Genomic DNA, 15,334 nt, shown 5'->3' on the forward strand with positions numbered 1-15,334 from the left:
GACATGGTTTCTGGTTTCCAATGGGCCAAGTCATTGATGTTTGAGTAGCAACAGATGCTACTCGCTTGACCGCATTGGCAAATAAAGTCTGCAGTGAAGTATTAGGAGGCGAGACTAGTTTCCGGGCCTCCTGATACGATATATTGTTTTTAGTCTTTATTGTGATTATTTGTTTTTCTTTTACGAAAAGCGGGCAATCCCTAGAGGAGGCCATGTGATCTCCACCACAATTGCAACACTTAACTGTGCTGCTGCAGTTGAAACCATCATGATCCTCGCTGCCGCACCGGAAACAAATCAGTTTATTTTTACATTGGCCCTTGCCATGGCCAAACTTTTGACAGTTGAAACACCGTGTTGGGTTAGGTATATATAAGTCCACACTAACCCTATACGGGTCAGTGTAAATATACGACGGAATAGATTTACTGTTGAAGGTGAGAAGATATGTATTTAGTTTAATGATGCTACCAGATTTCTTCATAGTGAAGCGTTTCACTCTGGTAACACCTTGTGACTTCAGTTCAGTGCAGATTTCTTCTTCTGATAGATCAATGATATCCTGATCCCTGTCACGTATAATTCCCTGACAGCTGTTCAGGGAGTTATGGGGGGATGTATACACAGGAATATCAGTTATTTTGTTTAAAGCTAATAAATTTATGGACTGTTGTTTCCGGAAACATTCAATAAGAATGTCTCCGGATCGTAATTTCTTGACGTTTTTTAATGTACCTGCTGAACCCTGCAGGGCCCTTTTCAGTACAAATGGATGAATTTTGGAGGCCGGCTTTGTTCACTCTTTGTTGAGAGAACGATAAAGGCCGGCCAGCTGTCCTGTCCGTTATCAGCCGAAACCTCTAATTTCCTCTTTTTGTCAGCGCTTGAAATCGGCTGAGAGGAAGACCTGGTATTCAGATTTAAAACATTCGAATTAAGGTTTATAGATGACATGGCAATATATATATATATATATATATATATATATATATATATATATATATATATATATATATATATATATATATATATATATATATATATATATATATATGTATATAATTCACCCCATATGTTCCCCACCCACCACGGAGTGCCCACAAGGGTGATGCCTGAACCTGGGAATACCCAGCAGGAAAGACACCAAGGATTCCATATAAGGTATACTTAAACAAATTGATTTATACCAACAGGTTAAATTCAATCTACTCGATTGACCCATGAGCCACCGCCTCAAAACGTAGTCCCGTAAACGAAGTTTCAGAAATAGCATTCTCTTTAATGAATGGTGTTATGGAGAAATTCTGGGACAACGCACAGGCAAGACATGACCAAGCCGATTGATCAGACCGGGCCCATCCGACCTCCCGTCTCACTCCAAGTAAGGGCCAACGTGACGTGTTGGGCGTGAGGATCTCACAAGACCAACACGCCCTCAGTCACCAGGATCCCGTCCTCGGAGATTACGGGTCGCAACCCACGGCAAACAGGTCGCTCCCCGGTTGCCTCTCACACAACTGGGAAGATGTGAGCCTATTCTATTCACCGGGCTCACACAGGAGAGCTCTAGGTTAGTAGACTTTTACGACAAGCTTGCCTAGAGGGCTGAGGTCCTATTCTTATCACCCCGGAAACCCCACGGGGGTTTATTTTAGGAAAAAACGCGAGTGAATAATGGCCGAAAACAAACAAAATCGGGATGATGTTCTCAGATGTTCTAGATGTATGGAAACATTCCGGAAACCAGTAATGCTACCCTGTCAGCACAGTTTTTGTAGGGAATGCATTGGTTTGTATGCTGACAAATCTAAATCTGTACAGACAGATGAGGCCTCCGACAGCACGGTGAGTGAGGATGTCCATCAGGTGATAGTATGCCCTGTGGGTCGGGCACCGACCAGTCTGGGGAGAGAAGGGGTGGCTGGTCTAGCTCCCAACTTTCATCTGGCAGAAATTGTGGGGAGGTTCTCGTCTGCTGTAAAGGTTAAAGATAACATCCCTTATTGCTCTGTGTGTGAGGACAATTACGCTAAAGCTGTTAAGTTTTGTACCAGCTGTGGTGTGCGCTACTGTCCGGAATGTCTTGCTATTTGTCACCCAGTGAGGGGGCCTCTGAAATGTCACCGACTGATTTCGTCACAGGAATACCTCTCCCAGGAAACGTCACAAGGTCATGTCAGCTTAGGCCACCAATCGACTCGGCAAGCCACATGTGCTAGACACGGTCAGCCACTCTGCTTGTACTGTGTAACGTGCCGGATGGTGATTTGTGTGGGGTGTGTGGTTGACCATCCGGAACATGCTGTGCGGGATATACCATCTGCAGCTGAGAATGACAAGGTAAGGCAAAAAAAGCATTCGTATATCAGTCATAAACTAAAATGGATGTTCTGAGTCAATAATCGCAATGACAATTCCCTAAACAACGATTAACACGAACCATGAAAAAACTAAGAAAAGTACAAAATTACTTTGGAATCATGCAAAATAGTAAACAGTTTTGAATGATGTTAGAAAGAGCAATGAATGTTCTGGGCGAATAACAAACTACTATCTAAATCGTATGCCATGCTAGTATATAAGTCGATAATCAAAATAAATAAGTTATGATTTGGAACTATATATTGACCCAACTTTCTGAATGCAACGTTTTCTTACATTACAGCTAGCTGTTTTGATCAAGACTAGTGAACTGGAGAAAGTCCTACATGAAACTAAAGAATCACTGTCAGGAGTTAGGAGGCTGGACAGTACTATACAGGTTGGTATTTTCCACGACACCTGTTCAGCCTGTGTTTTTACTGCACACCCTGGGGACTCATTTTGAGTATGTAGAAAATCGCGGTCATTTACAAATCCAGGTAACATACAGCTGTCAATCATCTAGTCTTGATAAAGCTGTCTTCCGTCAAATATTATATATGTACATTTCAATAAAACCCGAACAGTGACGACTTTTTATAAGAATTTAAACAGTGTAGAGCACGGGCTGATGCCGGGATTCATTTGCATGAAGGACAAGTCTATTTACCTACATGTATTTATGGTTTATCTAATCAGACTATCGTACCATTAATATGACTTTCTTCTCCGTGACACGCGCGCGATTTTCCCAACTCCGGTTACTAGATCATCGCCGATCATACGCTGTCTATAGTATATAGACATGTAAGAACACCATTTGATCTGACTGGGCGACAATGTTCTGGTTTTACCAGCCCCAGGTACATGCAAGGCTTCACCATCTCGCCCTGCTCGGAGCATCAGTTGTGATGGCACGACCCTTTTGAACCACCTGCTTTTGGGTTTTAAGTCTACACTTACACGTACATAACTGGACTGAAGGGAAGTCCTCTCCAGCCTGGAGATGCATTGTAGCTATAGTTGTGTAGCCCTTATATTTTACCCTGTTATAAATACATATATAATTTCTTGAACACACAGCTCGAATGGTGTGGATGAGGTAATAAACGATTTTTCTGTTTGGCAGGTAAACCAGGAACTTCACACTCAGGAGGCAGAAAAGGCTTATTGCGCAGCCTTGGAAGCTTTACAAGCCCGGAGGCTGCACTCGTTAGATGGTATAAAAACGCGCTATTCACAGTGGCGAGTGGAGTCTAGCGCCATACTCAAACATTTCCAACTACAGGCCCAGGAAATGGAGAGGGATGGTACAGGCTTCCAAGGATTTATTAGCGTCAATGGACGTCGAAGTTTTACAGGTAAGTCAAATGTGCACAATCTCTAACACTGACTCAGCTGCCTCGACTCCGGGGGTTAAGTACCTCAAGGACACGGGACAAACTGCAATAATTTGTCAGCTTCAGAGATCATACAATTCATATAATGTTTTTCTTACATCTGTGGGCTGTGGATATGTTGAATGAATGAATGAATGATTATGGTTTAACGCCACATCGGCAATATTTCAGCCATATCGTGGCGAGAACAAAGTGAAAACGCGAGACGGTTAAGGTTTTCGATATGATAATATGAACATCAAAAGTAAAACAAAAAGTACAGACGTGATTAAAATCGCATAAAAGAAAAAATAAGAGTTAAAATTCGAAAACCAGGATTATATTCTATATGTATATAACTGTTTATCAATTAAAATTTATATTTTATGATATAGGCCAATGACCTTCAAATAATTTATGACAACATCGCCAGCGATGCTGTCAAATAAGTCATATATAGATTTGACTGTGTAAAATCTCTGCCGAACATGGGCAAAGTCTACACAGTCAACCAGAATATGTTTGATGCCATATTGAGCATCACATCCAACACACTCGGGAGCACTGCTCCCATCCAAGATGAAATTGTGTGTTAGACGAGAATGTCCAATACGGCATCTCGTTAAAATGACTTGGTCTCTACGAGACACATTAATTGTATATGAATTATAGCCAATGATCGGATGAATAGCATGCAGTTTATTATGGACCTGCAAGTTCCATTCACCCTGCCAAAGGCAACGAATATATTTAAGAATATTCGAATTCATGTCAGTATAAGGGATTTTTATCTTAGATATGGGTTTATTTAGGGCAGCTTTCGCCTCCCTGTCTGCGACTGTGTTTCCATGGATACCAATATGACTTGGTATCCAGCAGAATATAATATCTTTACTCTTCTAATTAATTTCCTATGTATAGCTAAAATTTGAAGGATCAAGGGATTTTTAAATTTATTATTCTGTATTGCCAATAAGCAAGACAACGAGTCAGTGCATATCATTGCCCTCTGGGCACACCCAGAAGAAACATATGATAAGGCCAGGAGTATACCTCTGGCCTCGGCAGAGAATATTGAAGAAGAGGATGGAAGATGAAAGGAAGAGACCCGCTGCTCCATGACAGCCGCAGTCGCAACCCTGTCTCCATCCTTCGACCCGTCAGTATATATAAATTTATAATCCATATAATTAGCTTTAATTTCAGCAAAACCTTGCTGAATTATAAGAGGATTTATATTCGATTTATTATATTTACGTAGATCAAATATTAGTTTAGGTTGTGGGAGAAGCCATGGAGGAGACTCCGGAAAAGACACCGGAGCTATATTCTCCAGCTTGATGTTACCTCCCACAATATGCTCCGTATACGAAGACCGAACGAAGGGATTTTGTTAGGACATTTAATATATTTGTCTACATACAATGGATTGAAAACACAGTCGTAGGCAGGGTTTGTTGGATGTGCTTTAAGCTTTGTAGCATATTGAAGGCTAAGTTTTATACGTCGGTTATATAAAGAAGGCTCATTTGCCTCCACGTATAAACTTTCTACTGGTGAAGTTCTAAAAGCACCAAGGCTGAGCCTCAAACCTTGGTGATGAACAGGATCCAACATTTTAATGTACGACTTCCTAGCGGAACCGTAAATGATGGATCCATAGTCCAATTTAGACCTCACCAGAGAACGATATAAATTAAGTAAAACTGATCGGTCAGCACCCCAATCGGTGCTAGACACGACCTTAATTATATCGAGAGCCTTTGTACATTTAGCTTTAAGCATTTTAATATGAGGTATAAAAGATAGTTTACTATCAAATATTATACCTAAAAATTTTGTTTCTCCAACAATTTTAACCTGTTCACCACAAAAATTAAGCTCAGGGTCAAGATGAAGTTTCCGTTTGTTACAAAAATGCATACGGACGGTTTTAGACGTTGAAAATCTAAAACCGTTTTCAGTTGCCCATTTCTCGATCTTATTGAGACAAAGCTGCAACTGACGTTCGATATTATTCATATTCTTAGTTCGGTAGCATATAAGGAAATCATCCACGTATAAAGAACCCTCTGTGCCCGATGTTAATGTTTTTGCTAGGCTATTTATTTTTATGCTGAACAGAGTTGGTGATAGAATGCTGCCCTGGGGTACACCCATTTCCTGCTCATAAGAGTCAGAAAGAGTGGACCCAACCCGTACCTTAAACTGACGATCGGATAAAAATTGTGATAAATATAGGTAATCGACCTTTAAGACCCATATCCGTGAGGTCTTTTAAAATACCATATTTCCATGTGGTGTCGTAGGCCTTTTCAAGGTAAAAAAATATGGACACCACATGTTCATTATTAATAAAACCGTCACGAATAAAAGTTTCGAAACGGACAAGGTGATATGAAGTAGATCGACCTTGACGAAAACCACATTGAATATTAGATAAAAGCTTGTTGGTTTCAAGAAACCAAACAAGTCTATCATTAATCATCTGTTCCATAGTCTTACAGACACAGCTGGTAAGAGCTATGGGACGGTAATTATTTGGATCAGTATGATCCTTACCCGGTTTAGGGACCGGGATAATACACGCCTCCCTCCATGACGGTGGAGAAATTACCAGTTATCCAAATATCATTTAGCAATTCCAAGAGAGTCTCCAGTGGCTCTGGTGGTAAATGGTTCAGAAACTTATAATATACATTATCGGGACCACAAGCAGTATCGTGGGTCTTTTTTAATGCAGTTTTAAGTTCCTCGATATTAAAAGGAAAATTATAATCTTCTAAATTTTTAGAAGAAAAGGGCAATTTGGTTTTCTCCTTCTGGTTTTTAATATGTTAAAATTTTTTAGTATAGTTCTGAGAAGAAGATTTGTTGGAAATTGTCTCAGCTAATTTATTTGCTATATCGGATGGAGACGTTAATATATTATCTCCACCTTTCAAATGCTGGACTTTGGCTTTATTATTTTTGCCCTTAAGTTTCTGAACCATGTTCCAGACCTTTCGCATGGGTGTTTTTGACGTAATGCCTGAAACAAAGTTCCGCCAACAAGATCGTCTCTTGGACTTGAGTAACCGACGAGCCTTAGCTCTAAAATTACGAACCTGGTTTAAATTATTATCAGTAGGACAATGATTAAATCTGCGTTCAGCCTTTTTACGGTCCTTTATGGCTTTACGACAGTCCTTGTCGTACCAGGGTTTACTTTTGGATTTGGGATTTGTCGAGGTCTTAGGGATAGTTCTATCGGCAGCTCGTAATACAAGCTCGTTAAATTTTAACACAGGATCATCTGCTGCTTTGAGGATCTCTGGAGAGATATCCGCCTCACAAAACATCTCAAATGCGATCCAATCTGCTTGATCGAATTTCCACCTAGCTACACGTTCTAAAGAATTAGAAGTGATATGCTCTAGGATTATAGGAAAATGGTCACTACCACAAAGATCGTCATGCACCTTCCAAGAAAAATCAAGGAGTGATGGATCTGTGATAGTGAGATCGATAGCAGAGTAAGCTCCATTACCCGGATGTAAATTAGGTATTAGAACCATCATTGAAATAACACAGTTCATCCTTCGATAAGAAGTCTTCGACTATCTTGCCCTTATTATTTATGTTATTACTGCCCCATAGGGGGTTGTGGGAATTAAAATCTCCCATAAGTATAAAAGGTTTTGGCAACTGTTCTGTTAAATTATGTAACTGCAAAGCTGACAAAGAAATGTTAGGAGGAATATACACTGAACATGATGTGATTGTTTCAGACAACGAAACACGGACGGCCACAGCCTGAAGCTCTGTATCCAGAGAAACAGGGCTGTGGATAATGCTTTTATTTATGAATATTGAGGAGCCGCCTGCAGCTCGCTCTTTTTCATTTACATAAGTACTATATAAAAGAATGATTTTTAAGAGTTATTTTATCTTTGTCAGATGTCTTCAGATGAGTTTGCTGAAGACACAGGGCAATAGGATTTAGTAATTGAACTAGCTGTGTTATTTCAATAAAATTTACTTTAAGACCTCGACAAGTCCACTGTATATTTTTATCACATACCGCCATTATGGAGGGAGACGTATAGGGGATTTATCTTTGTGTTTGGACCGCGGGCGACCCTTTCGTGGAGATCGGCTGTTAGATCTCCCTGGTGCGGGTGATATATCCATCACCTCCGCATCTGAGGCTGAAGGACCAACGTCCTCCAACAATCCAAACTTGTTAAAAGTTTGGACAGGGTCCCTAGTGGCCTTAGAGGGACGCTCTGTTGGGCCACTAGGTTTATTAGATTTATTGTTATTATTTGAAGGGTTATTTTCGGACATATTTTTGTTTCTACGTTGATTAAGTTGGGGGTTATTGGGTCGGTCAGTATCATTCGCTGGTTGTATTTGCTGTATTAAGGTAGGTTGGGTTGAGGAAGTATTGAAAGCAGGTCGAACAGTAGGTTCAACAGAAACAGGAGAAGGTTTCAAGTTTGCAATGGGCCAAGTCATTGATGTTTGAGTAGCAACAGATGCTACTCGCTTGACCGCATTGGCAAATGAAGTCTGCAGTGAAGTATTAGGAGGCGAGACAAGTTTCCGCTCCTCCTGATACGATATATTGTTTTTAGTTTTTATAGTGATTATTTGTTTTTCTTTTATGAAAAGTGGACCGTCCCTAGAGGGCATGTGATCTCCACTGCAATTGCAACACTTAACTGTGTTGCTGCAGTCGAAACCCTCATGACCTTCACTGCCACATCGAAAACAAACAAGTTTGTTTTTACATTGGCCCTTGCATGACCAAATTTCTAGCACGTGAAACAACGTGTTGGGTTAGGGATGTATAAGTCTACACTAACCCTATACGGGCCAATGTAAATGTATGATGGAATAGAAGTAGAATTAAAAGTTAAGTATGTATTTAGTTTCAGGATATTACCAGATTTCTTCATAGTGAAGCCCTTTACTCTGGTAACACCCTGCGACTTCAGTTCAGTGCAGATTTCCTCTTCTGAAAGTTCCAAAATATCTTGATCCCGGTCACGAATTATTCCCTGACTGCTGTTCAGGGAATTGTGAGGGGATGTAAACACAGGTATGTCCGAAATTTTTTTCAACGATAGTAAATTGATGGATTGTTGTTGGCGGAGACATTCAATGAGAATGTCTCCGGATCTTAGCTTTTTCACATTTTTTAACGTTCCAGCGACTCCCTGGAGAGCCCTTTGCAATAGAAAGGGATGGATTTTGGAGGCCGGCTTCTGTTCATTCTTAGTTGAAAGAACAATAAAAGCCGGCCAGCTGTCCGACACATTACATTTATCAAGCGAGTCCGACAAAACCTCCAACTTCCTCTTGTTGTCGGTACTTGAAGTCATTTCAGCAGAAGCCCTAACAGATCTATTGGATACGTTTTGGGACAAATTTAAAGAAGACATAATATATATCATAAAGATTCACCCCATGTGTTCCCCACCCACCACGGAGTGCCAACAAGGGCGATGCCTGAACCTGGGGATACCTAGCAGGACACACACCAAGGACTCCACATGAGGTATACTCGAATAGATGGCCCTAATGAGCAAACCCCATTAAGTAAATAAGGTCACACAACAGACACATACTACTCGATTGACCCATGAGCCACCGCCTCAAAACGTAGTCCCGCAAACGAAATTTCAGAAATAACATTTATTTTTTATTGACTGGTGTTAAGGAGAAATTCTGGGACAACGCACAGGCAAGACATGACAAAGCCGATTGATCGGACCGGGCCCATCCGACCTCCCGTCTCTCTCCAAGTAAGGGCCAAAGTGACGTGTTGGGCGTGAGGATCTCGCAAGACCAACACATCCTCAGCCACCAGGATCCCGTCCTCTGAGATTACGGGTCGCAATCCACTGCAAACAGGTCGCTCCCCGGTTGCCTCTCACACAACCGAGAAGATGTGAGCCTATTCTATTCACCGGGCTCACACAGGAGAGCTCTAGGTTAGTAGACTTTTACGACAAGCTTGTCTAGAAGGCCGAGGTCCTATTCTTGTCACCGCGGAAACCCGACGGGGGCCCTTTCTTGGAGATCGGCTGTTAGAACTCCCTGGTGCGGGTGATGTATCCATCACATCCGCATCTGATGTTGAAGGACCAACGTCCTCCAACGAAACCTATTGAAAGTTTGGTCAGGGTCCCTAGTGGCCTTAGAGGGACGCTCCGTGGGACCACTAGGTTTATTTTTTTCATTATGACTTTTGTTTCCGGACTTAGTTCTGGTAGTTTTGTTTTTATCTTGTTCAGGTTTATCAATTTTTTGTGTAATATTTACTTGTTTTACTTGCTGTACTGTAGTGATCTGTGTTGAGCAGGAATTATGGGCAGGTTGAGGAGCAGGTTGTAAAGATATAGAAGTAGGTTTGTCGTTTCCAATGGGCCAAGTCCAAGAGGTTTGAGTAGCAACAGATGCTTCTCGCTTGACCACATTGGCAAACGAAGTCTGCAGAGAAGTATTACAGGGCGAGACTAATTTTCGGGCTTCCTGGTAGGCTATATTGTTTCTGACTTTAACATTAATTATTTGTTTTTCCTTCACGAAAAGCGGACAGTCTCTAGACGAGGCCATGTGATCTCCACTGCAGTTGCAACACTTAACTGTGTTGCTGCAGTCAAAACCATCATGACCCTCACTGCCGCATCTGAAACAATTTACATTGTCCCTTGCCGTGACCAAATTTTTGGCAAGTGAAACAACATGTAGGATTAGGGATGTATAAATCTACATTAACCCTATACGGGCCAATGTAGATATGTGACGGTAGAGATGTACTATTAAATGTCAAAAGGTAGGTATTTAATTTGATGATGTTGCCAGCTTTTTTTGATGTGAAACGTTTTACTCTGGCAACACCCTGTGGTTTTAATTCTGTACAGATTTCCTTTTCAGTTAAGTCTATGATATCACCATCCCTATCACTTATTATTCCCTGACAGCTGTTCAGGGAATTGTGAGGGGATGTATAAATATGTGTATTAGAGAATTTTTTTAGTGATAATAAATTTTTAGATTGTTGTTTCCGGAAACATTCGATGAGAATGAAAACTGTTAAAAAAACTACGGTCCGGAGACAAAGTCCCTGCCGCCCCTTCCAATGCCCTTTTTAACAAAAAGGGATGGATTTTAGGGGCCGGCTTTTGTTCACTCCTAGTGGAGAGTACGATAAAAGCCGGCCAATTGCCCTGTTCATTATCAAGTGAATCAGATAATACTTCCAACTTTCTCTTTTTATCAGCGCCTGGAGTGAGCCGAGAGGAAGACTGGATTGTTATATTGGAAACGTTTGACAAAAGGTTTGTGTTAGACATATTTGTTATATAATAAGAATTCACCGCACGTGTTCCCCACCCACCGCGGAGTGCCAACAAGGGCGATGCCTGAACCTGGGGATACCCAACAGGAAACGCACCAAGGACTCCACGTGAGGTACACTCGAATAGATGGCCCTAATGAGCAAACCCCATTAAGTAAATACGGTCACACAGACACATACTACTCGACTGACCCATGAGCCACCGCCTCAAAACGTAGTCCCGCAAACGAAATTTCAGAAATAACATTTATTCTTTACTGAATGGTGTTAAGGAGAAATTTTGGGGCCACGCAGAGGCAAGACATGACCAAGCCGATTGATCGGACCGGGCCCATCCGACCTCCCGTGTCTCCCCATGTAAGGGCCAAAGTGACGTGTTGGGCTTGAGGATCTCGCAAGACCAACCCGCCCTCAGCCACCAGGATCCCGTCCTCGTAGATTACGGGTCGCAACCCACGGCAAACAGGTCGCTCCCCAGTTGCCTCTCACAAAACCGAGAAGATGTGAGCCTATTATAATCACCGGGCTCACACAGGAGAGCTCTAGGTTAGTCGACTTTTACGACAAGCTTGCCTAGAGGGCTGAGGTCCTATTCTTATCACCCCGGAAACCCCACGGGGGAGGAATTTTAGAAGAAACCGGATAGGTACGTAATCTTAGCGTCGGTGACGAATACATGATTTTATGTGTTTTCAATTCTATTTGTTGATAGGGTTCCACAGACTTCACCAAAACGTATGTATATGTGTGTTATACCTCTCTAGGTTTGTTACACATGTGCACATGACTATTATCAGCAGATGTGTTTGTGTAACACTGAGTACCAGCACTGTAGTTGTCCAAAACATGACCCTAATGTAAAATATATTTAGTGTTCAAGCAAATTTGTTCAAACAAATCAGATCTGACCTGCTGGGAATAGTACACTGTACGTCATGACATTCTCATAACCGCGTGGTACATGCGATTATTACACGACTGTGTTTTTTCTCCTCTTCTCACAGAATTGATGATCAGCTGAATGAGATAAGAGCAGATCTGGAGAAACACGAGATCAGCAGACAGAAGCTTCTAGATTCTGTACAACATGACCGTGTTGTCCCTAGACACGTAACTTTAAAAGGAGACGGTGCAAGAATGTCAGGACTTAAAAGGCAGCAGTCGGAGGACAAATGTCACGCAGGAGACTGGGTTAAAAGGGAAACAAACCAATAAGAGCTGTAATACAGCTGGTTGCGCCAAGATATTGAACAGTATTCCAAGAGAAACGAAAGTGAGAAGAGTTTACAAAAAGCCCAAATAGTACGAGGTGTATGCAAGGGTGTGAACAAAACACAAACTGATGTCAGCTTTACAGTAGGGTGTGGGCGAGAACAAGGTTGAAAACAAGAGACGGTCAAGGTTTTCGATATAATAATATGAACATCAAAAGTAAAACAAAAAATACAAACATGTTTAAAATCGTATAAAAGAAAAATAAGAGTTAAAACCCGAAAACCAGGGTTATAGTACATGTATAAATCTCTACGTATATAACTGTTTATCTACGGATATTTATGACAATTAAAATTTATATTTTATGATATAGGCCAATGGCCTTCAAATATTTTATGACAACATCGCCAGCGATGCTGTCAAATAAATCCTATATAGAGTTGACTGTGTAGAATCTTTGCCGAACATGGGCAAAGTCTACACAGTCAACCAGGATATGTTTGATGCAGTATTCAGCATCACATCCAACACACTCGGGAGCACTGCTCCCATCTAAGATGAAATTGTGTGTCAGATGAGAATGCCCAATACGACACCTCGTTAAAACTACTTGGTCATGAAATATTGAGGAAAAAGGAATAGTTTAGGCCCGAGTTAAAAAGAGGCGGGGTGGTTTTGATACAATCATGCAGTAAAATGTATAACAATATAAAACAAAAAAAAAGGTATGGGTGGAAAAAACAAAACATCAACATTTATTTCCTCACTAGATAAACGTTTGTTTCTTAAGTTAGTGATGTGTGGCGAGTTATCTTCCTTACTAGACAGACGGCTTCAGAATCTTGTTTCTCCAGGACAACAGGCCTACTACAGCTTCATAGTGAATTGTGTGTTCAAATGTGCCATAACTGACAACTAAAACCAAGTGTTTGATAGAGGAAAGTATTGTTCTTGTTGTAGGTGATAAGTTTCAAACAAATTAAAGCGATAAAAGAGTATTTTAACCCATCACTTAGTTCATATCGTACCCGTCGTATAGTGATGGATCCAGTTCTTGTCGAAGCTCAACCCTTAAACTGGCTGAAAATGACAGATCTGTGTATAAATTACACTCTTGGCAGCAATATGTGTGATTTTATTCCCAGAGATTGTGTTGAGAAAGTAAAACCACGGTATGTGTACAGGTATTTACACCTCAGTCTTACAGTGTGTGTTTATGTTGCTTCTGTTGTGTTTTTACAGAACCGACGTTGAGATTCACAGACAGACGACGGGAAGCCGAGAATCACTGACGGCGGCTCTGTGGTAGAGGGTGAGATCTTGCCCTGGGGGTGGTGGAAAACTGTGACCCGACGGGCAGGTACTACTGCGAGGTAGACTTCACCTGGATGTGTTTGTGATGTAGGAGTTACACAGGAAAGCTGTGGTGTGAGGGGGAGGACAAAACCTGCTACTAACACCTGGTACATCGCGATGGCGTACAGTGGTGATTAGGTCTGGTGCGTTAGCCACTGTGGTCGTGAGATCAAACCTGACTATCAACACAACGAACTTTCCACACAACCTCATCACCTGGGTGTGTACCTGGACTGTGATGACCAGTCACTGACAGTCCTGGACAGTGATGACCAGTCACTGACAGTCCTGGACAGTGATGACCAGTCACTGACAGTCCTGGACAGTGATGACCAGTCACTGACAGTCCTGGACAGTGATGACCAGTCACTGACAGTCCTGGACAGTGATGACCAGTCACTGACAGTCCTGGACAGTGATGACCAGTCACTGACAGTCCTGGACAGTGATGACCAGTCACTGACAGTCCTGGACAGTGATGACCAGTCACTGACAGTCCTGGACAGTGACAGCAAGCAGGTGATAGGCACTGTCAGTGATGTTGTCACAGAGCCTCTCGTGTCATAGGTTGGCTTTTATGCCGGGACTGGACCGGTGTCTTATCTGGTAACGGGTGGCTCTGAAACTCTGCCTCAAGTTCTGTGATATGATAAGCACTTCCTGACCCTCTGATAATTATTCATTACATCTTTTCCATCATATTATAATGTGTTGAAATAAGAATTTTATTGGGTTTATTTTTAAACAAACTGACCAATTTGCGTATAGATGTTTTAGTTAATGTCAGCAGTGTGGCTAATTCAGTATGTATAACTTTTGCAAAGTGGTCAGTGATCTGTCAAAACCTTAAAGCACGGTGTAATTATACACAGTCTGACTTGTCCTGAACATCAGTGTCAGTTTTGTTCCAGACAAAATACAACGGATCTTGTTAGGACATTTAGTATATTTGTCTACATATAATGGATTGAAAACAGTCGTAGGCAGGGTTTGGTGCATGTGCTTTAAGCTTTGTAGCTTATTGAAGGCTAAGTTTTATACGTCGGTTTATACATTTGCCTCCACGTATAAACTTTCTACTGGTGAGGTTCTAAAAAGCACCAAGGCTGAGCCTCAAACCTTGGTGATGAACAGGATCCAACATTTTAATGTACGACTTCCTAGCAGAACCAAAAATTATGGATCCATAGTCCAATTTAGACCTCAGAGAAAGATATAAATTAAGTAAAACTGATCGGTCAGACCTAAATTATATCGAGAGCCTTTGTACATTTAGCCTTAAGCATTTTTATACGAGGTATACAAAGGTAGTTTACTATCAAATATTATACCTAAAAATTTTGTTTCTCCAACAATTTTAATCTGTTCACCACAAAAATTAATCTCGGGATCAAGATGAAGTTTCCATTTGTTACAAAAATGCATACCGACGGTTTTAGACGTTGAAAATCTAAAACCGTTTTCAGTTGCCCATTTCTCGATTTTATTGAGACAAAGCCGCAACTGACGTTCGATATTATTCATATTCTTAGCTCGGTAGCATATAAGGAAATCATCGACGTATAAAGAACCCTCTGTGCCCGATGTTAATGTTTATGCTAGGCTATTTATTTTTATGCTGAGCAGAGTTGGTGATAGAATGCTGCCCTGGGGTACACTCATTTCCTGCTCA

The 15,334-nt window shown here is 41.3% G+C and overlaps 1 protein-coding gene across 1 annotated transcript; it reads left to right on the top strand.

Annotated features, from left to right (window-relative positions):
* Positions 1-1,674: 1,674 nt before the first annotated feature.
* Positions 1,675-14,229, top strand: LOC135478315 (probable E3 ubiquitin-protein ligase MID2). The gene is made up of 6 exons (XM_064758590.1): positions 1,675-2,340; positions 2,666-2,761; positions 3,491-3,722; positions 11,014-11,071; positions 12,096-12,201; positions 13,909-14,229. Exons 1-6 carry the CDS (start codon positions 1,675-1,677, stop codon positions 14,227-14,229), a joined length of 1,479 nt encoding a protein of 492 aa, XP_064614660.1.
* Positions 14,230-15,334: the final 1,105 nt, after the last annotated feature.

Source organism: Liolophura sinensis, chromosome 11, assembly GCF_032854445.1.
Source record: "Liolophura sinensis isolate JHLJ2023 chromosome 11, CUHK_Ljap_v2, whole genome shotgun sequence".
NCBI lineage: Eukaryota > Metazoa > Mollusca > Polyplacophora > Chitonida > Chitonidae > Liolophura > Liolophura sinensis.